Source organism: Pristiophorus japonicus, chromosome 1, assembly GCF_044704955.1.
Source record: "Pristiophorus japonicus isolate sPriJap1 chromosome 1, sPriJap1.hap1, whole genome shotgun sequence".
Classification (NCBI taxonomy): domain Eukaryota; kingdom Metazoa; phylum Chordata; class Chondrichthyes; family Pristiophoridae; genus Pristiophorus; species Pristiophorus japonicus.
In genome coordinates this window covers 228667411-228695110 of record NC_091977.1, presented here as the reverse complement: position 1 = coordinate 228695110, position 27700 = coordinate 228667411, and the positions used below count along the sequence as shown (strand labels likewise).

At 45.7% G+C, this 27700-nt stretch overlaps 1 protein-coding gene across 3 annotated transcripts in view; it reads left to right on the top strand.

Moving 5' to 3' along the window:
• The window catches only part of cemip2 (cell migration inducing hyaluronidase 2), a 166173-nt gene that overhangs the window by 127841 nt on the left and 10632 nt on the right, over positions 1-27700 (top strand). For 2 of the 3 annotated variants that reach the window (XM_070887505.1, XM_070887497.1), the window contains exons 19-22: positions 9598-9780; positions 11904-12123; positions 23417-23518; positions 26764-26906. In XM_070887505.1, the coding sequence (XP_070743606.1) occupies positions 9598-9780; positions 11904-12123; positions 23417-23518; positions 26764-26906 (648 nt within the window). Of the gene's footprint in view, positions 1-9597; positions 9781-11903; positions 12124-23416; positions 23519-26763; positions 26907-27700 lie in introns of those variants that run through there. The other variant, XM_070887515.1, reaches the window with a different exon arrangement.

The window sequence follows — 27700 nt, the reverse complement described above, 5'->3', positions numbered from 1 at the left end:
CCTGTACATCTCGGAATCCTCCAAAGGTGCTCGCAAGATGATGTGGGTACAATCAATGCAGCTCTGTACCTTTGGGAAGCCAGCAATCCTGGAGAAGCCCACAGCCCTGTCACGCATTGCCTGGGCAGTAATGGGGAACTTTATGTGGTCATTCCTCTGGGCATATTCCTCCGGGCAATTTCCTGCTGAATGCAGATATGTGTTGCATGTTGAGAAATGGCGCACACATCCCCAGTTGTGGCCTGGAACGATCCAGATGCATAGAATGAAAGTGCAGCTGTAACCTTCACTTCAACTGACAAAGCAGTCCTCCTGACGCTTCTCGGGTGCAGGTCTGCTTTTACTAACTCACAGATCTCAGTTACAACTTCTCTGTGGAAACGCAGCCTTCTCTCAGTCTGCATCATTCGGGTGCAGGTATGAACACATGTCTCGATATATCCGACGTGGGTAAGTCCTCCTGCCCATCATCCTACGTGCTCTGAGGTTCCTCATGCGATGACGTCGAATCAATCATCTCCGCGGCACCATCATACAGAAGGCTTGCACGAGGTACGGCATTGTCATTGTAGTGTATGAAATGATACAATGAACTCCGTACTGTGAGCCAGTGACTAGGTGTAACCTGGTCAGTCTTTAATGGCATCCAGAAGTGAAGGTACAAAGGTGAAGTTCAGGTTATATACGGGGCCCAATACGAGTGTACCTATGACCCTAGGATCTCCAACAGTAATGCCCCCTGTTGGTGGGCAGACCTTATGTACATACATTACATAATTTCCCTCCCCAGTTCTTGGCACAAGTCCATATTACAAGTTCAGACGGTCCGGAGCCCTTCGCTCCCTGGTTGACCGTCTCAGTACAATCCCAATGCTTTCCGAGTCTCTCACGACTTGGGGCTGGGCGTTGACCACTGTGAGTTCTTCTGACGGCTGGACGTGAGTTGGTTGGTCGTCAAAGCTCGCGGGGTCTTCTTCCAACTGTTCCGGTTCGTCAGTGTGTCTTAGCTTGATTTGATCAATGTGTTTCCTGCACATCTGCCCATTTTGAGCTTAACCATATACACCCAGTTACCCTCCTTATCCGTAACATTGCCCGGGAGCCACTTGGGCCCTTGACCATGGTTAAGTACATACACTGGGTCATTTACACTGCGGCGTGGTCGTGATATCACTGCTGGCGTGACGTCGGGTTTTGACATGATCATTAAGGTCAGGATGGACTAGAGAGCGCCTGGTTTTGAGGCCTCTCCATCAATAGTTCTGCAGGCGAGACCCCGGTGAGCGTGTGTGGCCTTGCCCTGTAACTGAGCAGTATGCGTGACAGGCGTGTCTGCAAAGAACTGAGTTACGCGTTTCAGGCTCTGCTGGTTTGAACTGCCCGCTCCGCTTGACCATTGGACGCGGGTTTGAATGGGGCTGACCTCACGTGTTTTTTGCCGTTGCGTTTCATGAACGCTTGAAACTCCAAGCTCGAGAAACACGGTCCGTTGTCGCTGACAACGATGTCTGGCAGACCATGTGTGTCAAACATGGCTCTCAGGTTCCCAATGGTGGCAGTGAAAGTGCTGGATGACATGATCACACATTCCATCCATTTGGAGTATGCATCCACCACCACAAAAAACATTTTACCGAGGAAGCGGCCCGCAAAGTCGATGTGGATTCTAGACCACAGTTTGGATGGCCATGACCACAGACTGAGCGGAGCTTCCTTTGGTGCATTACTTAACTGCATGCAAGTGCTGCACTGATGCACGCATGACCCTAAGTCCGAGTCAATGCCAGGCCACCAAACATGGGACCTGGCGATGGCCTTCATCATGACAATACTGGGATGTATACTATGTAACACCCGTACAAATCTTGCCCTGCCTTTCTTGGGCATTACAACGCGATTACCCCACAGTAAACAGTCGGACTGGATGGAAAGCTCATCTTTGCGACGGCTGTATGGTTTGGTTTCATCACCCATTTCCTTGGGGATGGTCGACCAGTCGCCGTTAAGAACAGTACATTTACAACAGATCCTGGCTGGTCCAGGTCTTAACTTGTTGAGCAGTGACAGGCGACCCTTCACTCTCAAAGGCATCCATGACCATGAGTAGCTCTGTGGGCATTGGCGTTTCCACCTCCGGTGTGGGCAACGGTAACCGGCTCAATGGATCAGTGCAGTTGTCGGTGCCTGGTCTATGGTGAATGACAATCATAGGCAGATAATGTCAGTGCCCACCTCTGGATGCGGGACGACGCGTTGGTATTGATACCTTTATGTTCCGAGAACGATATAAGCGGTTTGTGATCAGTTTCCAGCTCGAAGCGAAGCCCAACCAGGTACTGATGCATTTTTTTTTTTAACCCCATAAACATATGCTAAAGCCTCTTTCTCTACCAGGCCGTAGGCTCTTTCCACCTTGGACAGGCTTCGAGACGCGTATGCAACTGGTTGTAGTTTGCCTGACTCATTGGCTTGCTAGAGTACGCAGCTGACCCCATAGGACGACGCATCACAGGTCAAAACTCGACGTTTGCATGGGTCATACAATACCAGTAGCTTGTGGGAACACAACAGATTTCTAGCCTTCTCAAAGGCTCTGTCTTGAAGTTCATCCCACTCCTAGTCGTCTCCTTTCCTGAGCAGCTTGTGCAAAGGCTCTAACACTGTGCTCAATTTGGGGAAGAAGTTGCCAAAGTAGTTGAGAAGACCCAGGAACGAACGCAGCTCCGTCACATTCTGGGGCCTGGGCGCATTTTTGATGGCCTCTGTTTTCGCGTCTGTAGGCCTGATAATGTCTGCAGCAATCTTTCGTTCAAGGAATTCGATCTCTGGTGCCATGAAAATGCACTTCGAACGTTTCAGCCTGAGTCCCACTTTGTTCAGACGACGCAGAACCTCTTCCAGATTGTGCAGGTGCTCGGCAGTGTCACGACCTGTGACTAGGATGTCGTCTTTGAATACCACGGTCCTGGGGACGGATTTCAATAGGCTCTCCATGTTTCTCTGAAATATGGCTGCCGCCGAACGAATGCCAAAAAGGCACCTGTTGTAAATAAACAGTCCTTTGTGCGTGTTGACGCATGTAAGTTTCTTTAATGATTCAACCAGTTCCTGTATCATGTAGGCCGACGTTGGATCCAATTTGGTGAACGATTTTCCCCTGGCTAGCGTTGCAAACGGGTCATCAGCTTTCGATAGCGGGTACTGATCTTGTTTCAAAACTCAGTTGATCGTGACCTTGTAGTCTCTACAAATCTTGACCGTGCCGTCGCTCTTTAACACCGGAACAATGGGGCTGGCCCATTCATTAAATTCGACTGGTGAGATGACCCCCTCGCGTTGTAGCCTGTCCAATTCGAGATCGACCTTTTCTCTCATCATGTGTGGGACTGCCCTGGCTTTGTGATGGATAGGCCTTGTATCTGGGCCGAGGTGAATCTGCACCTTGGCTCCCTGAAGCTGCCAATTCCTGGTTCAAACAGTGAGGGAAATTTGCTCAGCACTTGAGCACACAAATCATCATCCGCTGATGACAAAGCTTGGATATCATACCATTTCCATTTTATTTTCTCGAGCCAACTCCTGCCGAAGATCAATGGGCCATTGCCCGGGATAATCCATAACGGTAGATCATGAACCACTCCCTCGTACGACATTCTTACTGCTGCGCTACCGATCACTGGTCTGAGCTCTTTGGTGTAGGTACGCAACTTCGCATTTATCGACCTCAGCTTGGGTCTCTCTGCCTTGGTCTCCCACAGCTTTTTGAAAGTTCTCTGGCTCATTATCAATTGACTCGCACCCGTGTCTAATTCCATGGATACCGGCACGCCGTTTAATTTTACCTCCATCATTATCGCTTGGCTCTTTGTTAGTAATTTTACCTCCATCATTAAAGGTTGGCTCTTTGTTAGGAACAGATGTACGCTCTCCACTTCCTCCTCGGAGCTCTCAAATGCCTCGGGCTGCATCACCAGATCCACGCTGAATTGATCATCATCCACGTGGTGTGTCGCAGCTCGCTTGCTCTGCTGTGGATACATCCACTGAAGATGCCCCATCTTCACACACTCTCTGCATACATACTGCCTGAAGCGGCACTGATGGGGTCGGTGATTGCTCCCGCAACGCCAACACGTTGAGCTCGGATTTGCGCCCGGTGGCAGGCTTTGAGCGGCTCCCGTTCTCTCATACGCAGTCGAGTAGGCCCTCGATGGTGAACTTTGAGCGGCTCCCGGTTTTGCAGACGCAGTCGAGTAGGCCCTGCCATGTACAATTTTGTACACAGTACTTGCCGTGGAGTTCCTGTTTTGTCGTGATATCTGCTTCATGCTTTTCTGTGGGGACATGCAAGTTTGGGCGATGGTGATGACCTTGCTGAGGTCCGGCGTCTCCGCAGCCAGCAGCTTACTTAAAATCGCTTCATGGTTGACCCCTAAAAAGTCACGCAGCATGTCTTCCAACACAGGCCCAAATTTGCAAGGCCCTGCAAGACGTCTCAGGTCGGCAACAAATGCCACTAAGTCCTTGCTTTCTTGACGAACATGCATATAGAAGCGATATCTGGATATGAGGATTCCTTCCGTGGATTTAAGGTGTTCCCGAACTAGAGCACACAGTTCTTTGTAATTGTTTTCTGTAGGAAGAGTGGGTGAGAGCAGATTCTTGTTGAGTGCATAGATCGTGGGCCACAGACGGTGAGAAGAACTGCCCTGCGCTTCTCTGCATCCTTGTCTTTGTTTAGGTTGTTTGCCACGAAATACTGGTCAAAACGATCCGTGAAATCTCCCCAATCCTCTCCCTCATTGAACCTCTCGAGAATTGCAACAGTACTCGATCGTGCTGTGCTCGCCATACTTTTGCGTGGGTTCGTATTTGCCTCATCGCCTGTTGTGTATGAAATGATACAATGAACTCCGTACTGTGAGCCAGTGACTAGGTGTAACCTAGTCAGTCTTTAATGGCTTCCAGAAGTGAAGATACAAAGGTGAAGTTCAGGTTATATACCGGGCCCAGCACGAGTGTACCTATGACCCTAGGACCTCCGATGGTGGGCAGACCTTATGTACATACATCACAGTCAGTATTGCCCCATGATTAAATTGTACCTTTGCAAGAAGCTCAAAACAGCAGGACAAACTTCTTTGTTCTCACTTTCCCCATGGTCGACACCCTAATATGGACCACACCCAGGTCTGTGCATGCGCAATAGGCTTGCTTAGAACGGAAAGCTAGGCATTCAAATGTGGACATTTGGGGCATCGAAGTCTAATGCAATTCTTTAATTTTAGATATTTTTTCTAAGTATCACCCCACCACCGACCGAACATCTCCACCGGACTCGAGAGTCGGCTGGCTGAATCGCTCCCTTGCCCGGCTTGGCAAACCCCCTCTCCCCCCCCCCCCCCCCCCCCCACACCACAGGCTTCTTTTGATGTTGCTGCATAGTGTTAGGGTTCTCATCCCTTCAGTTCAGCTTCCATACACCCCCATCCCCGCCCCCCGGGCTTCTTCTGAAGCCAAGCCTCTGTGTCCGGGCGAGGGACAGCCGGCTGACGCTCCGACCTTCGAGTCCAGTTTGGAGAGGTTCGGTGGTGGCATGGCACTTTGAAAAAAATCCAAAATTAAGGAATTGCATTAAACTTCCATTTTTTGCATTTTAAGTTTGAAAAAATTAAGCTTCATGACTCCCTCCAAAAGTTTGCCTAAAAACAATGGCGTCTTTCGGAGCTGATTTTTTAACGTGCGCTGGTTTTTTTTTTTTAAGTGGTCCTAGGTAAAATGTAAGTTGGACAAACTTGCTTAAATATGAAAAGCTGGCGCAGACATCAGGTTACACCACCTGATGCAAAAAAAAACTAACCTTAAAAAATCGTAACTAACTGAGTTATGCTGGTGCACAATCTTTGGGGAAACTTGGATATTTTGATTTAGGCCAAAAAAGCAGTGCGCACCAAAAAAACAGCACAGGTAACTAGGGAAAATTGAGCCCATTAAATTCTAATATTTGAACATCATCTTCAAGGGTGAATACTGATGCAAAGTACTCATTTAATATTTTCGCCATAATGAGTCATTTGTAACCTGTCCTTGAACACCCTTCAGTGGCCCGATACAGTCTTTGATAGTTCTCTGACTCTTCACATAACTAAAAAAGCTCTTCCCATTACTGCCTCAGGTGTCTACAATCCTTTTTTCCATTGATCTTTTTGCTGTTCTAATAGCAGCCTTAGTTTTCTTTAGTTGTTCTTTGTATTCAACCCTATTTATTTGAGTGTAAAATTTATTTAATTTATAGAAACATTTCTGTTTACATCTTATTTGTCTTTGCACATACCCAGTCAGCCACCTTTGCTTTTTCTTACCACATTTCCTTCTTTTGATTTTGGGTAAATGTTTTTTTACCACATTTTTTATCTGATTCTTAAAAACTTTCCATTTATATTCAACATCGGTCGCATCACCACTGAGGAGGGTTAGCCAATTTATGTGTTCCAAATCATCTGCCATTTTGGAGAAGTTTGCCCTTCTGAAATCCGGTATGAGTTGTGTGTTCTCAGTACCTTTAGTTCCACTGGCCAATTGGAACCGTATAATGTTGTGATCACTGTAGCCAGATGTTCCCCCGCATGGAGGCCTGATACGAGGTCAGGCTCACTACTAAACACCAGATCCAATATATGATTTTCCCGAGTCACTTCATTAACATGTTGAGTCAGGAAACAGTCATTTATATTTTCAATAAATTTTGCACTTCCCACCACAACAGCAGGTAAACCATCGTGCCACTGAATGCCAGGAAAATTAAAAGCACCCACCAGACAAAGGTGGCATTTTATATTAAAAACATCAGTGATCTGTTTCGATAATAACTCATCACGTTCAAGTGTCTGACCCGGAGACCTATAACATAGAAACATACAAAATAGGTGCAGGAGCAGGCCATTCGGCCCTTCAAGCCTGCACCACCATTCAATATGATCATGGCTGATCATGCAACTTTAGTACCCCACTCCTGCCTTCTTGCCATACCCCCTGATCCCTTTAGCCATAAGGGCCACATCTAACTCCCTTTTGAATATATCCAATGAACTGGACTCAACAACTTTCTGTAGTAGAGAATTCCATAGGTTCACAATTCTCTGAGTGAAGAAGTTTCTCCTCATCTCGGTCCTAGATGGCTTACCCCTTATCCTTAGACTGTGACCCCTGGTTCTGGACTTCCCCAACATCGGGAACATTCTTCCTGCATCTAACCTGTCCAATCCCGTCAGAATTTTACATGCTTCTATGAGATCCCCTCTCATTCTTCTAAATTTCAGTGAATATAAGCCTTGTCGATTCAGTCTTTCTTCATATGTCAGTCCTGCCATCCTGGGAATCAGTCTAGTGAACCTTCGCTGCACTCCCTCAATGGCAAGAATGTCCTTCCTCAGATTAGGAGATCAAAACTGCACACAATACTCAAGGTGTGGTCTCACCAAGGCCCTGTACAACTGCAGCAAGACCTCCCTGCTCCTATATTCAAATCCCCTTGCTATGAAGGCCAACATGCCATTTGCTTTCTTAACTGCCTACTGTACTTGCATGCCTACTTTCAATGACTGATGTACCATGACACCCAGGTCTTGTTGCACCTCCCCTTTTACTAATCTGTCACCATTCAGATAATAATCTGCCTTCCTGTTTTTGCCACCAAAGTGGATAACCTCACACTAATCCACATTGTACTGCATCTGCCATGCATTTGCCCACTCATCTAACCTGTCCAACTCACCCTGCAGCCTCTTAGCATCCTCCTCACAGCTCACACTGCCACCCAGCTTAGTGTCATCTGCAAACTTGGAGATACACTCAATTCCTTCGTCCAAATCATTACTATACATTGTAAATAGCTGGGGTCCCAGCACTGAACCTTGTGGTACCCCACTAGTCATTGCCTGCCATTCTGAAAAGGACCTGTTTATTCCCACTCTTTGCTTCCTGTCTGCCAACCAGTTCTCTATCCATGTCAATACGTTACCCCCAATCCCATGTGCATTAATTTTGCACACTAATCTCTTGTGTGGGACCTTGTCAAAAGCTTTTTGAAAGTCCAAATACACCATATCCACTGGTTCTCCCTTATCCACTCTACTTGTTACATCCTCAAAAAATTCTAGATTTGTCAAGCATGATTTCCCTTTCATAAATCCATGCTGACTTGGACCGATCCTGTCATTGCTTTCCAAATGTGCTGCTATTACATCTTTAATAATTGATTCTAGCATTTTCTCCATTACCGATGTCAGGCTCACCGGTCGATAATTCCCTGTTTTCTCTCCCTCCTTTTTTAAAAAGTGGGGTTACATTATCTACCCTCCAATCCATATAAACTGATCCAAAGTCCATGGAATGTTGGAAAATGACCACCAATGCATCCACAATTTCTAGGGCCACTTCCTTAAGTACTCTAGGATGCAGACTATCAGGCCCTGGGAATTTATCGGCCTTCAATCCCATCAGTTTCCCTAACACCATTTCCTGACTAATAAGGATTTCCCTCAGTTCCTCCTTCTCGCTAGACCCTCGGTCCCCTAGTATTTTCGCGAGGTTATTTGTGTCTTCCTTAGTGAAGACAGAACCAAAGTATTTGTTTAATTGGTCTGCAATTTACTTGGTCTGCCATAACAATTACCGATAATTAATCCCTGCCCGTGAGCTTGGTCCACTTGAACCCAGATAACTTCAGTTGAGCCTGTTGAGGCACTATCAAGTCTCTCTGTAGCTGTTAGATTCTCATTGATAAAAATAGCAACCCCACCTCCCCTTTGACCTACCCTATCTTTTCTGAAACCCTTGTAGCCCTTTAGGTGAATTTCTGTGCCATCATTGTCATCTAGCCATGTCTCAGAAATACACAATACGTCTAAACTGTCCACCACAGCATATAATTGCAATTCTAACAATTTGCTTCTAACACTCCTTGCATTTACATAAAAGCAATTCTGTATCTGTTTTGACTGTAATTCACGCGATTTTCTTCTCCGTCATTCCCCTGTTTCTTTCTCAATCTTTGAACCTCATTGGTTAAGGAGATAGATTGTTGGTCCTGTCATTCACTGAGGTCTCAGATGCCCCGTTGCCCTCGCTGCATCGTTATCAGCTCACACTTCCAGCAAGTTACGGCGCAAATTATATTCAAGCTGAAGGGTGGGGGAAAATGTTTGACTAACGGAGCATGTCGCCAGATGCTGTGCTCCAGCAAAATTTGACACTTTTTTAGTGCATCTGCATCAAGCACTCCTGGATCAGGTATAGTGTGATTAACTGCAGAACCAAGCTCTCGTGACACTGCTCCAACAGTACACCGTTATCCACAACTTCAGTTTGGGGAGGGAGTAGAGCTCGTTGGGTATATAGTATTGTCACATTTTCTATTAATTTAACATTCTTTTTGAGTGAAATTGCTAATTTAGTGCTTGAATTAGGGTCAGGCTGCTGCTGTCCTACTATGGCAACAAGTCCCCTAAAGGGTTTCCCCACAAACGTTCCTTCTGGGTGTGATCATGACCAGATCTGTTGGTTGGTTATTTGTTTGTTGTTTTTTACTTCCTGTAGAGATGATTGGATTCAGGTTGGTCTGTGCTATCCCCAAAGCACTGTGTTCCAAGTCATGGCTGACATCTACCAAAGACAAAACTCAACGGCCCACAGCGTGGAGGATTACACAGCGGTGCCTTCTCTGAAAGAGTTGCAGAATAAACCAGTGGAGAGAAAATACTATTTTGACAATAGTACCGGGTATGTCCATCCTTTCCTCTTTAGCTGTTTCCTAACTGGAGGAATAATGTGCTGGATGCTCAACAATGTGTAGACAATGCATGACACCATTTGGATTCACATCATTACTTTTTTAGATAGTGTTTTTAATCGGGGCAGAAATATTTTCTTCATTTTCTGCAGAAAATTAAGTTTTAATCCCTATAATATTGTGGCACTTGCCATTGTGTTTGCTGTTAGTGTGATTCCTGTGGGAAAGGGTAGAGATGATCAGATGCCCCTAGAGTTATGCTCCATGCCTTTGCTACCTTGAGACTTGACTATTCCAACGTTCTCCTGGCCAGCCTCCCATCTTTCACCCTCCATAAACTTGAGCTCATCCAAAACTCTGCTGCCCATGTCCTGACTCACACCAAGTCCCATTCACACACCAACCTTGTGCTCGCTGACCCACATTGGTGCCCAGTCTGCCAACACCTTCATTTTAAAATTCTCATCATTGTTTTCAAATCCCTCCATGGCCTTCTCGCCATTCCTATTTCTGTAATCTCCTCCAGCCCTACAACCCTCCGAGATCTCTGCGCTCCTCCAATTCTGGCCTCTTGCGTATCCCCGATTTTCATCGCTCCACCATTGGTGGCCGTGCCTTCAGCTGCCTGGGCCCCAAGCTCTGGAATTCCCTCCCTAAACCTCACTTTCCTCCTTTAAGACACTCCTTAAAACTTACTTCTTTACCTGTCCTAATGTCTATTTATGTAGCTCAGTGTCAAATATTGTTTGATAACGTTCCTGTGAAGCGCCTTGGGATGTTTTACTACGTTAAAGGTGCATAAGTTGCTGTTGACCTCGCCCTCATAGAAATTTGAAATTAAACTTATTTTCCAACCCCCAACATTTTATTACTTAATTATTTAAAAAAATACAAAACTGTTCCATTTGAATTTAATATTCGCACAGTTCATACTCCTAGATCAAAGGAACAATTGATCAAACAACTGTACAATTCTGGGATTGTCTGTATAGATAAAAACTCCATTACTTGACCATTCTCTGCAGTCAGGCCTAATTTATTTGATGACTTTTTAAAATGTGTGTCCAGTGAATTGGATATATACTTGAAGGGGGACATTTTACAGGGCTATGGAGGAAAGAGAAGGGGGGGTGGGACCAATTAGATAACTCTTTCAAAGAGCTGGCACAGGCACAATGGGCTGAATGGCCTCATCATTCTATGAAATATCTGGGCAATCTGAGAAGTGGAGCTGATTGGAGCTGAGGAGTTTCTCAGCAGTACCAGGTTAAGTTGCTGGGAGGCTCAAAACTGAGGTGCTACAGCACCGCCATTTGGTGGGAGGCTGTAATTACAGCATGACTAGTTTGCAGAGGCAGTTTCCATTCTAAATGTGACAAAGGCATTTAAAATGGGGGAAATGTGGACCGGACGTGTTTACAGGTGCAAAATTTTAATACTTTTTGTGAATTGATTCTAAGATGCCATACTATAAAAAGGATATAGAGGCACAGGAGAAGGTGCAAATAATATTCACGTGGATGATACCAGAACTGAGAGGATATACCTATCAGGAAAGTCTGAACTGGCTGGGGCTCTTTTCTCTAGAAAAGAGAAGGCTGAAGGGTGACCTGATAGAGGTCTTTTAAGATAATGAAAGGGTTTGATAGAGTAGACAGAGAGACGATGTTTCCACTTGTGGGTGAGTCTAAAACGAGGGGTCATAAATATAAGATCGTCAGTAATAAATCCAATAAGGAATTCAGGAGAAATCTCTTTACCCAGAGAGTGGTGAGAATGTGGAACTCGCTACCATAGATACATTTAAGGGGAAGCTAGATAAGCACATGCGGGAGAAAGGAATAGAAGGATATGCTGATATGGTGAGCGGAAGAGAGATGGGAGGCTCGTGTGGAGCATAAGCACCAGCATAGACCTGTTGTGCTGAATAGCTTGCTTGTGTGCTATAAACTACCTTGCTGAAGGGTCTAGGGGAGGAAAAAGCATTTTGGAACCAATTCACTAAGAGTCTAAAGGGCAGTTTTTGCATATGTTCAAAAGTTCACACCACATGTGCACACCATCACCTGTGTTGAATTGCGAAAATAAATGAATGCTCATCTTTCATCTTTAGGCTGCTGTTTCTAATGCTCCAGGCACAGCACACTCGGGAAGGGCACAGCTACTGCTCGACTCAGGGCTGTGAGCGAGTGAAGGTTGTGGCCACGATGCAGTCACAGGGTATGAGCAACTGCATGTCCGCTGCCTACCCAAAATATTCCACGCCTCCGAAAGCCATTGTAGCAATGCCATCAAAGAGCTCGGACAAATGTGAAAACTGTGGAGCTTCTCAGGTAAACTCTTCCCCTTTTTAAATCCAATTTAGAGGTGTGCTTTTAGCCAGGCAATCCTGTGCTCCCTAGACCGATCAGACTGCACACATTGTGGCTCAGTTGTTACCTACTCATTATGAAAAAAAGAACTTGCATTTATATAACATATTTCGCGCTTTCAAGACGTCCCAAAGCACTTTGCAGCCAAGTGTAGTTATTGTTGTAATGTAGGAAACACGGCAGACAATTTGTGCACAGCAAGCTCCCACAAACAGCAATGAGCTAATGACCAGATAATTTGATTTGGGTGTTGGCTGAGAGATAAATATTGGACTGATCACTGCGGATAACTCCCCTGCTCTTCGAAATAGTGCTGTGGGATCTGCTCCTTCAGCATTGCACTGGGAGTGTCAGCCTAGATCTTATACTCAAGTCTTTGAGACTGGAACCCACAAACTTCTGACTAAGTGCTGCACTGTTGGAGGTGCCGTCTTTCGGATGAGACATTAAACTGTGGTCCCGTCTGCTCTCTCAGGTGTTTGCAAAAGATCCCATGGCACTATTTCAACTGATATCATTACAACAGATTATCTGGTCATTATCACATTGCTGTTTGTGGGAGCTTGCTGTGCGCAAATTGTCTGTTGCATTTCCGACATTACGTTGACAGTGACAACACTTCAGTAGTGCTCAATTGGCTGTAAAGCACTTTGGGACGACCTGAGGTTGTGAAAGGTGCTATATAAATGCAAGTCTTTTTTTAATTTGATATCTTGTTGAACTTTTGTAATATTTACTTTATTTGCCTATTAATGTGGTGAGTAGCTGAGACCAGGAAGGCTCCAGTTTTAACAGCCGGTCTGTACTGTGCTAGCTGATCTCTCATGGAACGGCAGTGGTAGAACTATAGCTGGTTGGAGCACCCTTGGATTCGGGATGGGAAACTCAGCCAGAGTTTCTACTGCTGACTGTTACTTATTGACCCTTCCTGGAAATGGATTTCAAGTGAGGTCATTGATCTGTCTTGATGGTGTACCAATCCCCTTAAAAGATAAAATAGTTTGCCAACATTCATCATCTTGTTCACGAATGGCATTTGGGCAGTGCAAGGCCCGTTGCCAACTGAACCATACTCCAGTGAGGAAAGTCCAGATGGGTGGGGGGAGGAGGTGGAGGCCTGATAGCCAGGTCCAGTCGCCGCAGGAGGTCCAGCCGGGAGGCCAAAGTCATGTCGAGTCACCGATGTGTAGTGTGACGGGAGGCCTGAGGTAGACCCGAACTTTTGGGATTCGCGGGGTTGGGGTTAGGGCGGGGATTTAAGTGTTTAAGACCCCCTATTAGGATCTATTAGGCGTAGGGCTGGGGCTTGGGGAAGTTTAGACAGTGGGAGGGGGGGAGGTTGAAGATGGGAGTTGCCGAGGAGCTGTTTAGCAGGGGAGCTCCCTAGGGAGCTGCATACTTGGCCTGGCCTCCTCTCCTCCTCCAGCACATGGTGAGTACAATGGCTGTGACCCCCCCATTCTGAATCCCAGTGCACCACTGCCACCCCCCCCCCCCAATGCCTGCCCCCAACCAAGCCTTGGATCACCTACCACCAAGGGTGCTACCCAGCGCCAAGCCTGTAGCCAACACCACACTGTAGGCAATTAGGCTCATATAGCAGTGCCTGGTCTCCAGTCATCCTGGACCCCCTTGCCACTGGACCAAGACCTCGCTCAGCTAAGCCCGTGTGGTAGCTGGTGTGCAACGACCACCCCACGTTAAAAGAAATCACGCACAGGCATCTTCCACTCCGTTAACATGAAGTTCGGGACCTGGAACGTCAGGATCCTCATGGACAACCCCAACAGTGACAGACCGGAACGCCGCACCACCATAGTTACCCGGGAACTTAGACGCTTTGATATCAACATCGCAGCCCTAAGCGAGACCCTGCAGGCAGGGGAAGGACAGCTCAAGGAACAAGGTGGAGGTTACACCACCTTCTGGAAAGGGAAACCAGAGGCAGAACGCCGCCATCAAAAACAAGCTGGTCGACAGTCTCAAAGCCTTCCCCTGTGGGACTAACGAACGCCTCATGATGCTTCAACTCACCCTATCCCGGAAGCAGTGCACCACAGTCATCAGTGCTTACGCCCCAACACTCGATGCAACAGATGAGGCCAAAGAGGATTTTTACTCCAACCTCTCAAAATCCCTGACCTGCGTCCCCGCGGGCGACAAACTGATCCTCCTCGGCGACTTCAACGCCAGGGTCGGCAAGGACACAGACCTCTGGGGAGGCGTAATTGCCAGAGAGGGGGGTAGGGAAAGCCAACTCTAGCGGTACCCTACTCATGACAAAATGTCTAGAGCATGAACTTGTCATCACCAACATCTTATTCTGCCAGAGGGACAAATACAAGGCATCGTGGCAACAACCTCGCTCCACACACTGGCACCTGATCGACTATGTCATCGTCTGAGCCAGGGATCGCAAGGATGTACGCATCACCCGTGCTGTGACAGGAGCTGACGACTGCTGGATGGACCATCACCTAATCCGATCCATCATCGACATCAACATAGCTCCAAAGCAAAGGGGACAGCAGAAGCAGTGTCGCAAAAAAGTCAATGCTGGGGCACTTAAGGACCCAGCTAAGAGAACCCTTTACAGTAAGCGCCTCACAGCTAACCTGGCGTGCCTTGATGCAGAATGTCTACAGCGCTTGGTCTGCCCTCCAGGCCTCCATAACCATTGTCTGCAAAGAGACGCTTGGCCACTCAACCAGGAAACACCAGGACTGGTTTGATGAGAATGATCAGGAGATTCAAGAACTAATAGATTGCAAACACAGGGCATGTCTGAGCCTCCAGCAGCAACCCAACTCTGGAGCAGCAAAGCAGCATTATAGATGGCTCAAGGCTGAGGTCCAACAAAAAACCCGGGACCTAAAGAACAGGTGGTGGATGGAGAAAGCGCAGGAGATACAGCAGCTAGCCGACAGCCAAGATGTGCGAGGATTCTTCACCACCGCAGCCAAGGCCACCTACGGGCCAAACACCCAAGGCCCCACCCCACTGCTGGCCAAGAACGGGGAAACACTCATCAAGGACACCGAGGCAGTCAGGGCCCGCTGGAAGGAACACTTCGAAGATCTCCTCAATCGAGACTCTGCCTTTGACTCGAGTGTCCTCAACTCCATTCCGCAGCATGCTACCCGCCACCACCTCAGTGAGACCCCAACACTACACGAGGTAGGAAAAGCCATAAGACAGCTAAAAAAACAACAAGGCTACGGGAGCAGATGGAATCCCTGCTGAGGCATTGAAGTATGGCAGAGAGGCACTGCTGGTGCAAATACATCTGGAGGGAGGAGAGCATGCCGGGAGATCTTAGGGATGCAGTTATCGTGACCATCTTTTAAAAAAGGGTACAAGTCCGACTGTGGCAACTACAGAGGAATCTCCCTGCTATCAACCACTGGGAAAGTCGCTGGAGTCCTCCTTAACTGTCTTCTCCCTGTGACTGAGGAGCTCCTCCCAGAGTCGCAGTGCAGATTTCGTCCCCTCCGGGGCACAACGGACATGATTTTTGCAGCGTGACAGCTGAAGGAAAAATGCAGGGAACAGCACCAGCACTTATACATGGCCTTCTTTGACCTTATAAAGGTCTTTGACACTGTCAACCGCGAGGGTCTATGGAGCTCCTCCTCCGTTTCGGATGCCTCCAAAAGTTTGTCAACATCCTCCGTCTGCTCCACGACGACATGCAGGCCGTGATCCTTAGCAACGGATCCATCACAGACCCAATTCATGTCCAGACCGGGGTCAAGCAGGGCTGCGTCATCGCCCCAACCCTCTTCTCAATCTTCCTCGCTGCCATGCTCACAGTTGTCAAGCTCCCCGCTGGAGTGGAACTAAACTACAGAACCAGTGGGAAGCTGTTCAACCTTCGCCGTCTCCAGGCCAGGTCCAAGACCACTCCAACCTCTGTCGTTGAGCTACAGTACACAGATGACGCCTGTGTCTGCACACATACAGAGGCTGAACTCCAGAAGATAGTCGACATATTTATCGAGGCATATGAAAGCACGGGCCTTACGCTAAACATCAGTAAGACAAAGGTCCTCCACCAGCCTGTCCTCGCCGCACAGCACTGCCCCCCCCAGACATCAAGATCCACGGCGCGGCCCTGGACAACGTGGACTACTTCCCATATCTCGAGAGCCTCCTATCAACAAGAGCAGGCATTGACGACGAGATCCAACACCGCCTCCAGTGCGCCAGTGCAGCCTTCGGCCGCCGGAGGAAAAGAGTGTTTGAAGATCAGGCCCTCAAAACTGTCACCAAGCTTATGGTCTACAGGGCTGTAGTAATACCCGCCCTCCTGTATGGCTCAGAGACACCTCAAGTCGCTGGAGAAATACCACCAGCGATCCTGCAAATCCCCTGGGACGCACAAACATTAGCGTCCCCGTCCAGGCCGACATCCCCAGCATCGCAGCACTGACCACACTTGATCAGCTCCGCTGGGCAGGCCACATAGTTCGTATGCCAGACACGAGACTCCCAAAGCAAGCGCTCTACTCGGAACTCATCCACGGCAAACGAGCCAAAGACAGGCAGAGGAAACGTTACAAAGACACCCTCAAAAGCTCCCTGACATCCCCACTGACACTTGGGAGTCCCTGGCCATAGACCACCCTAAGTGGAGGAAGTGCATCCGGGAGGGCGCTGAACTCCTTGAGTATCGTTGCCAAGAGTATGCAGAAATCAAGTGCAGGCAGCAGAAGGAGCGTGCTGCAAACCAGGCTCCCTGCCCACCTTTTCCCTCAACGACTATCTGTTCCACCTGTGACAGAGACTGTGGTTCTTGTATTGGACTGTACAGCCACCTAAGAACTCATGCTAAGAGTGGAAGCAAGTCTTCCTCGATTCCACGGGACTGCCTTTGATGATGATGCCTCCAGTGAGGAATCAATGCCCTCAGCCTCCTGTCAATTTTCACCTTTTGTTACGAAGGAGACAGAGTCACAGTAAGACTCCTATTGGGCATCCAAGAGAGTTATACCTTGGACATCTTGGGGCGTTAAGGGTTAATAGTTAATCTTGTATCATGGAGCAGCTACAGACTTTCCAAGATAAACAGGAGGGCTATGAAGAGTCGTGAGAAGGAAGCATAATTTATCTTCTGCTTTTAGAGTCTGTGTGTTATATATGAAAAGTGCATGTGCAAAGAAATACATGACCGTAATGACGTCAGCCACGAGTGATTAAAGTTTAACTTTGGCGGCAGCAACAACAACTTGTAATTTATATAGTGCCTTTAACATAGTAAAATGTCCCAAGGCACTTCACAGGAGTATATTAAGACAAAATATTTGATGCTAATAAAGAGAAATGAAAGCAGATGATCAAGATCTTGGTCAAAAAGGTAGGTTTAAGGAGTGTCTTAAAGGAGGAAAGAGAGGTAGAGAGGTTTAGGGAGGGAATTCCAGCACTTAGGGCCTTGGCAACAGAGCAATTATAATCAGGGATGGTCAAGGGGGCAGAATTAGAGGAGATCAAATATCTCTGGGAGTTGTGGGGCTGGAAGAGATTACAGAGATAGGGAGGGGCGAGGCCATGGAGGAATTTGAAAACAGGGCTGAGAATTCTGAAATCGAGGCATTGTTTAACCGGGAGCCAATGTAGGTCAGCGAGCTCAGAGGTGGTGGGTGAGCAGGACTTGGTGCGAATTACAAGTTAGGCTAGGGTAATAAACATAAGTAGAGGGATCCATTAACTCTAGTATAGAAAGATAATGGTTGATAAATGCCTGTTCTTCAAAGCGGTTAAGAACAGTTAGGCCAGGAAATCTTGTTTGAGCGGAGTAGCTTTGACGTAAATAACTACAAGTGTTTACATGAATCTGGAGCACTATCGCCAAAGGATTTGGGAATAAATACGTCACGAGGTCTTATCTGTGACATGTACCTTTGATGAAGGATAAATATGGTGTATAAAGGAGCACAGTTTTCAATAGCTCTTCAGGAAGCTCAAAAGATACAGAAGTGGAAAAGTGTCTCTCTCTGTGTACAGTTGGGCCAATCACTGTGCTGTAAATCAATAAAGTCTGTTCCCTTTACTACACTGTCCAGGGTCTCGTGCTCACTCGAAACGGGTTGTGAAACCAGAGAAGGAAGGAGGTTTAAATGCTAACAATTGCAGAAAATGAGAAAAGCCTACATATTGTTAACAATTTCTGATTCTTAACAAAAATTATTGTTTGCAACCAAGAGACTGTGATTTGTTTGGTCAAAGTTAGGGAGGAAGGTGTGTCCTCTGGAGTCTTTACAGTAAATAAATCCCTTTGGGAAAAGTACAATACACTTCATAGAAGGCTCTCCATGAAATCATGGTTTCAAAATTGTCAAGTTGTCTATTCTAAAAATTTCGCTAGGCTCATATTTCAAACTGAAGCTATTGCTACAGTAATGTGTTTGTGTTTTGGAATTGTGTTTCCCGCACATTACTTTCACAGTGATGAATCTGTTGAAATGACTGTATTCTTCGTTAGATACAACAGACCGCATTAAGTAACCATTGTAGGCAGGATAGTGTGCAGCACGGAGGAGTGTCGCTTTTGTCAGTGCGTGTGTATATATGATGTGTACATTTGATGTCAACATGCCGTAAGTTATATCGCCCCTTGAAGCATTGGGAAGTAATGCAATTCTGATATCCCTTCCAATTGGTTGAGAAAGTCCTTGTTCTATTAATACACACACTTGAATTACTGCGGGTGACTTTATTCCATTTTTGGACACATTTATTTTGCTGAAAAAGATACAACTTAAATTTATGTATCGGACCTTGGTTAGGCAATAGTTGGATTACTGTGTGCAGTTCTGGTCACCATATTATAAAAAGGATATAGAGGCACTGGGGAAAGACTAAACAGGCTGGGTCTCTTTTCTCTTGAAAAGAGAAGGCTGAGGGGTGACCTAATAGAGGTGTTTAAAATTCTGAAAGGTTTTGATAGAGTAGACACAGAGACAGTGTTTCCATTTGTGGGGAAGAGCAAAACTAGAGACCATCAATATAAGATAGTCACCAACAAATCAAATCGGGAATTCAGAAGAAAATTCTTTACTCGGAGAGTGGTGAACGCGCTACACATGGAGTATTGAGGCGAATAGTATAGATGCATTTAAGGGGAAGCTAGATAAGTACATGAGGGAGAAGGGGATAGAGGGTCATGCTGATAGGATTAGATGAGATTAGATTAGGAAGGCCGAGTAAACAAAGGCAAGAAACAAAAAGGGCCACACTACATCATAATTCTAAAAGGACAAAGGGTGTTAAAATAACAAGCCTGAAGGCTTTGTGTCTTAATGCAAGGAGTATCCGCAATAAGGTGGATGAATTAACTGTGCAAATAGATGTTAACAGCTATGATGTGATTGGGATTACAGCAACGTGGCTCCAGGATGATCAGGGCTGGGAACTCAACATCCATGGGTATTCAACATTCAGGAAGGATAGAATAAAAGGAAAAGGAGGTGGAGTAGCATTGCTGGTTAAAGAGGAGATTAATGCAATAGTCAGGAAGGACATTAGCTTGGATGATGTGGAATCTATATGAGTAGAGCTACAGAACACCAAAGGGAAAAAAATGTTAGTGGGAGTTGTGTACAGACCTCCAAACAGTAGTACTGATGTTGGGGAGGGCATCAAACAGGAAATTAGGGGTGCATGCAATAAAGGTGCAGCAGTTATCATGGGTGACTTTAATATGCATAGAGATTGGGCTAACCAAACTGGAAGCAATACGGTGGAGGAGGATTTCCTGGCGTGCATAAGGGATGGTTTTCTAGACCAATATGTCGAGGATCCAACTAGGGGAGAGGCCATCTTACACTGGATGTTGTGTAATGAGAGAGGATTAATTAGCAATCTCATTGTGCGAGGCCCCTTGGGGAAGAGTGACCATAATATGGTGGAATTCTGCATTAGGATGGAGAATGAAACAGTTAATTCAGAGACCATGGTCCAGAACTTAAAGTAGGGTAACTTTGAAGGTATGAGGCGTGAATTGGCTAGGATAGATTGGCGAATGATACTTAAGGGGTTGACTGTGGATGGGCAATGGCAGACATTTAGAGACCGCATGGATGAATTACAACAATTGTACATCCCTGTCTGGCGTAAAAATAAAAAAGGGAAGGTGGCTCAACCGTGGCTATCAAGGGAAATCAGGGATAGTATTAAAGCCAAGGAAGTGGCATACAAATTGGCCAGAAATAGCAGTGAACCCGGGACTGGGAGAAATTTAGAACTCAGCAGAGGAGGACAAAGGGTTTGATTAGGGCAGGGAAAATAGAGTACGAGAGGAAGCTTGCAGGGAACATTAAGATGGACTGTAAAAGTTTCTATAGATATGTAAAGAGAAAAAGGTAAGTAAAGACAAATTTAGGTCCTCTGCAGTCAGAATCAGGGGAAGTCATAACGGGGAACAAAAAAATGGCAGACTAATTGAACAAGTACTTTGGTTCGGTATTCACTAAGGAGGACACAAACAACCTTCAGGATATAAAAGGGGTCAGAGGGTCTAGTAAGAAGGAGGAACTGAGGGAAATCCTTATTAGTCGGGAAATTGTGTTGGGGAAATTGATGGGATTGAAGGCCAATAAATCCCCAGGCCCTGATGGACTGCATCCCAGAGTACTTAAGGAGGTGGCCTTGGAAATAGCGGATGCATATTGACAGTCATTTTCCAACATTCCATAGACTCTGGCTCAGTTCCTATGGAGTGGAGGGTAGCCAATGTAACCCCACTTTTTAAAAAAGGAGGGAGAGAGAAAACAGGGAATTATAGACCGGTCAGCCTGACATCAGTGGTGGGTAAAATGATGGAAACAATTATTAAGGATGTCACAGCAGCGCATTTGGAAAGAGATGACATGATGGGTCCAAGTCAGCATGGATTTGTGAAAGGGAAATCATGCTTGACAAATCTTCTGGAATTTTTTGAGGAGGTTTCCAGTAGAGTAGACAAGGGAGAACCAGTTGATGTGGTGTATTTGGACTTTCAGAAGGCTTTCGACAAGGTCCCACACAAGAGATTAATGTGCAACGTTAAAGCACATGGGATTCGGGGTAGTGTGCTGACGTGGATTGAGAACTGATTGGCAGACAGGAAGCAAAGAGTAGGAGTTAATTGGTACTTTTCAGAATGGCAGGCAGTGACTAGTGGGGTACTGCAAGGTTCTGTGCTGGGGCCCCAGCTGTTTACATTGTACATTAATGACTTAGACGAGGGGATTAAATGTAGTATCTCCAAATTTGTGGATGACACTAAGTTGGGTGGCAGTGTGAGCTGCGAGGAGGATGCTATGAGGCTGCAGAGTGACTTGGATAGGTTAGGTGAGTGGGCAAATGCATGGCAGATGAAGTATAATGTGGATAAATGTGAGGTTATCCACTTTGGTGGCAAAAACAAAGAGACAGACTATTATCTGAATGGTGACAGATTAGGAAAAGGGGAGGTGCAACGAGACCTGGGTGTCATGGTACATCAGTCATTGAAGGTTGGCATGCAGATACAGCAGGCGGTTAAGAAAGCAAATGGCATGTTGGCCTTCATAGCGAGGGGATTTGAGTATAGGAGCAGGGAGGTGTTATTACTGTTGTACAGGGCCTTGGTGAGGCCACACCTGGAGTATTGTGTACAGTTTTGGTCTCCTAACTTGAGGAAGGACATTCTTGCTATTGAGGGAGTGCAGCGAAGGTTCACCAGACTGATTCCCGGGATGACGGGACTGACATATCAAGAAAGACTGGATCAACTGGGCTTGTATTCACTGGAGTTCAGAAGAATGAGAGGGGATCTCATAGAAATGTTTAAAATTCTGATGGGTTTAGACAGGTTAGATGCAGGAAGAATGTTCCCAATGTTGGGGAAGTCCAGAACCAGGGGTCACAGTCTAAGGATAAGGGGTAAGCCATTTAGGACCGAGATGAGGAGAAACTTCTTCACCCAGAGAATGGTGAACCTGTGGAATTCTCTACCACAGAAAGTTGTTGAGGCCAATTCACTAAATATATTCAAAAAGGAGTTAGATGTAGTCCTTACTACTAGGGAGATCAAGGGGTATGGTGAGAAAGCAGGAATGGGGTACTGAAGTTGCATGTTCAGCCATGAACTCATTGAATGGCGGTGCAGGCTTGAAGGGCCGAATGGCTTACTCCTGCACCTATTTTCTATGTTTCTATGATGAAGGATGGGAGGAGGCTCGAGTGAAGTATAAATGCTGGCATGGACTGGTTGGGCCGGATGCCCTGTTTCTGTGCTGTACATTTTATATAATTATGTAGCAACCTTCTCGCATTCTCAGGAGGTTCCAAAGCACTTTACAGCCAAAGATGCATTCACTGTGATGTAGTTTAACAGGGCGGCCAATTTGCACCTGGCAAGACCTCACAAAAAGTAAAATGAGATGATTAACCAGTTAATGTGTTTTTGGTAGCGTTGGTTTAGAAATGTTGGCCTGGGCACTGGTACTGCTCCCTGTTGTTCTCTGAATAGTGACATGATGGCTTTCTTCCTGAACAGGCAGCTGGGGTCTTGGCTTAATATGTAAAAGTGATGCTTCAGTTGTAGAGATCCCTTCAGGAATATTACCTTAATTCTGGGCACTGCACCTCAGGAACGATATATTGGAGGGAATGCAGGGTAGATTCACCAGAATGATAACCAGGGCTTAAAGGATTAAATTATGAGGATAGGTTGCATAAACTTGGTTTGTATTCCCTTGATTTTAGATGACTGAGGGGTGATCTAATCACCGTGTTTAAAACAATGAAAGGATTTGATGGGGTAGATAGAGAGAAACTATTTCCTCTGGTGGGGGAATCCAGAACAAGAGGGCACAACCTGAAAATTAGAGCTAGGCCGTTCAGGGGTGATGTCAGGAAGCATTTCTTCACACAAAGGGTAGTGGAAATCTGGAACTCTCTCCCCCAAAAAGCTGTGGATGCTGGGGTCAATAGAACATTTCAAAACTGAGATTGATAGATTTTTGTTAGGAAATGGGTATTAAAGGTTACAGAACCAAGGCAGGTAGATGGATACAGATCAGCCATGATTTAATTGAATGGCAGAACAGGCTCGAGGGGCTGAATGGCCTCCTCCTGTTCTATGTTCCAACCAAATTCTTAAATTCAGGCAATTTGTTTCTCCGTGTGCTAGTACCTGTATAATCCAAAAAGCATCATTACGTGAAAACTGAATTAGCCACTGGATCTTTTTCAGACGAGAACTAATTTTAATATTGTCCATATTCTGCAGCTAGTTTTTACAAGTGATCCACACAAAACCTACCTCCTCGTGCAGATCCAATCCCTCAGCAAGGCCGAGATCCAACAGGGGCGCAGCGAGTCCTATATTTCTGTAAGTAACCCTTGAACTATTCCAGTCACCTTCGAAACAGGAGTGGTCGTAAAAGATCATGTGACGCAGCATGTAATTCAAAGAAAGTGTACGATGGCGATGAGCAGGAAAGAATATGCAGGTGTGCAAGAATTTAGAACACACCCTGTGAAATTCTCTCTGGTATTATTCTGTGAGTAATGGTTTCTGAAGCTGGTATGAAAATGGAAGTCCTGTCATTAAAACTGACCTACATATTGACAGACGATGGGTGCTTCCTTTTAAAGGACCTTAACATGGGCTGAGTGATCTTTTCTTGCTACTTTAATGTGTTCTTTTGACCCTGAAACAGATGCAAAGTCTTTTTTAATTAGTTTCTTGTCAGACTAAAGAATGAAATTTATAACTTATTGATTTAAAGAATTTGGGTTGCTGTGTTTGGTTTCCTGGTTTCTCGCAGCTTATGGTGGGCACTGTTTCTAGATGTACAGACTAATAATTGTCAGCATGCTGGTTTTTTCCAATTGTAGTGACAATCCCATCATTTTATGATGTAAATCTGTGTTGCCAAGCGAAGAGAGATGCACAGATTGCTCCCAGCATGGCGCTGAAGCTTGATAAAGGATTCCTAATCAAGATGTGTGTGTCTCTGCTTGTGTGTGTCTCTGTGCATGTATGTGTGCTTGTGTGTGTCTCTGTGCATGTATGTATGCGTGTGTGTCTGTGCATGTTTCTGCATGTGTGTGTCTCTGTGCGCGTGAGTGTCTGTGCATGCACGCGTTCATGTGTGAGTGTCTGTGTATGTGTCTGTCTATGTGCGCGTGTGTGTGTCTCTGTGCACGCGTGTGTCCATTTGTGCATCTTTCAATATCGGCATACTCTGTGATGTGACTTTCTGTCATTCTAACCTGGCTTGCTATTGAGCGTAGGCATGTTGGGGCTGTCAGTATGACTGATCGTGTGTTCCTAAACAGTGAATTAGTTTTCAGCTGATGCAATTAGTGCCTTCTGGCCCATCAGATATTGGTAATGTTAGAAGCTATTCTACCCACTCCAGTGAATTAGTTCTTCACAGCACACGCCTGAAATTGAACCCACTGGAAGTTTAGCACTGCCAGCAGTAGACCCAACATCAGAGGCAGTGTGAAGCATTATCCTTTCTGTGCTAAAGATATGGGGGTAGAGGTTCCTCTGTGGGTTCAATCGGGGAAATAGCAACCAAAGCACACTTGAAATGTTGTTGCTTATATTACAGTTCAAGCTTCCGCTAAAATTCATTTGCATAATCACAAATGTATAATCTTCCATGAACCAGCGCAATCGGGCAGCGTCATAGAACATCATTGTTTCTGTTCCCTTTCTTTCAATTAAAAAGTATTCTGTGATGTATTTCAGAGTGATGGCCTGGTACTGTTTTATTAATACAACTGAAAATGGGTTTATCAGCAAAAAATAAGCCGTTTTAATAAGAGTGCTCAGTCCACCACCTGTGAGTAACCCGATTTTAAATCACTGAAAATGACTTTAAAAAAAACTATGCTGGCCCATTTCTTATTTCATTAATGTACACTAGTCAGTTTCTCAGTAAATTAAATATTTTTTGATATGAAACAACTTTTAAAACGTGCCCATTAGTGCCTGTGTAAAACTGAACACAATTTGAAGAGTCTTCCCGAACCAGCACAATCAGTGGAATCGCAGTGTCGTTTGGGGGCGGGACCAGTTTTGTGGACGGGGCCTGTTCCAGATAAATGGAATCTTTAACCAGCATAACAGATCGTGGAAAAACGAGCGTAAGTGGTTTTGGGCGTAACTCACTTGCGTTTAAAACTCCCTGATTTTTGGAGTTGGTTCAGCCGATTTTGATATAACAAGTGCAAGTAAGAGGGCAATCTACCCCCATGGCATTTTTTTAAATACTCTGTCTTGGGGACTTTACCCCAACCAAGAGGGAGAGTCAGTGGTCATAAATTAAAGTTTACATTGCATCGTTTAAACAGCACTTGCAAGCATAGTTGTTTTATGTTGGGGCCCCGCAATATAACAAGAGAAAATGGAAAAGCAAGGCAAACAGAAGTGGTATAATATAAACTAGCTATTAATTTTAAGTGTGACCAAAATAACCAGTTGAGTTTGTGTATAAGGTGGGGTAATAAGTGTTCTCCTTGGAGCAGAGACGCTAAGAAGGGATTTGATAGAGGTGTTTAAAATCATGAAGGGTTTAGATAGAGCAAATAAAGAAAAACTGTTTCCAGTCGCTGAAGAGTTGATAACCAGACGAGACAGATTTAAGGCCATTGGCAAAAGAACACGAGAGGAGATACGGAAAAACCTTTTCATGCAGAGTGGTTAGGATTTGGAAAGCACTGTCTGAAAGGGTGGTGGAGCAGATTCAATAGCAGCCTTCAAAAGGGAATTGGATAAATACTTGAAGGGGAAAAAATTGCAGGGATATGGGGGAAGAATGGGGGAGTGGGACTAACTGGATTGCTCTTCGAAAGAGCCAGCGCAAACTTGATGGGCTGAATGGCCTCCTGATGATGATGATCTTTTATTACTCCTTTGCCAGGTTCAGGATGGTTCCAACAGTGCGCAGGTCTCTCATTTTTCCGGTCCACCAGGGGTCAGTACATATTGAACTGCCCCTGTTTTACTGAACATCACTGTGAAATTTTCAACGCTGAGATATAGATTTTTGTTCGACAAGGGGTATTAAGGGTTCGGGAGCAAGATCGGTAGATGGAGTTGAGATACAGTCCAGCTATGATCTAATTGAATGGTGGAACAGGCTAGAGGGACAGAATGGCCTCCTACTGTTCCTAATAATTTCATCTAATATGTTATCAATGCAGTGATAGCGATGGTGGGGTTTAGAATAGATTGGCACTATGAAGGCACAGAGAATAAGAACTATTCTGGGAAACAGATTTTGAATTGCTCCCATTGATTTGAGATCCTGCTGTCGGCCATATGGCAAAGTGGATAGCCATCATGCCACAGGGAGGGAGGGAAGATCAGTGATCTGTAGCTGGGATACTGTTGCATGTCTCCTGATGTCCAGTTCAAGAGTGGCATTAGTTGGAGTCTGAGGTCACTTGGCCACATCTTGGCTGTAAGAAGTGTGTGGGTCCAGTTACATTTGTGTACACGCAAGAAGACCAGAACGGTCTCTTACATTTGTTACAGAACAATAAAAACTTTGAGAAATGCTAACGTACATCTCTTCACATCTACCTCCCACGTAATGACAACATGTTTCTTTTTAGGTGAATGGCATTAAGTTCCCGTTTCAAAAGGGATTTTTCATGGTGACGGTTGATGCTTGCAGTGGAATGGTTACCAAAAATAGATCGTTTACCAAAGCTGATGCAATCATGGCCAAATACCTGAACACTGGAATTTCTCAAAGGTAGGGCAAAGTGACTTTGCACTTATTTTCTTTAGAATGGGGAACTGGACAGGATTTATTTTTCTTTAATTCATGGGATGTGGGCATCGCTGGCAAGACCAGTATTTATTGCCCATCCCTAGTTACCCCTTGAAGGTAATGATGAGCGCCTTCTTGAACCGCTGCAGTCTGTGTGGTGAAGGTACTCCCACAGTGCTTTTAGGGAGGGAGTTCCAGGATTTTGACCCAGCGACGATGAAGAAATGAGCGATATATTTCCAAGTTGGGATGGTGTGTGAGACTTGGAGGGGAACTTGGAGGTGGTGGTGTTCCCATGTGCCTGCTGCCCTTGACCACCTAGGTGGTGGAGGTCATGGGTTTTACTTGGAAATAGAACAAGAGGAGAAAGCAGTGCACAATCTCAGAGCTGTACAGGCAAGAGGCAACATTTAGTTACGCCTACTTTGCATTCGACAACATGTTTCTGTGACTCGCCTGCCATTTTAATTCTCCACCCCACTCCACTCTGACCTCTTGCTCCTCAGCTTCCTACACTGTTTCAATGGAGCTCAACGTCAGCTCTAGGAACAGCACCTCACTTATGATTAGACACTTTACAGCTTTCAGGACTCAACATTGAGTTCCACAATTTCAGATCATAATCTCTGCCCCCATTTTTTCAGGTGGCAGCTGTTGATGATTCGGCCATTCCCATTTACACCCTATCTAGACCCATCTTTTGTTTCTTAACTTGTCCCATTACCATCTCCATTTGCCTTGCACCATCATTTACTCTCTCCCGGCCGTCCAGCCAT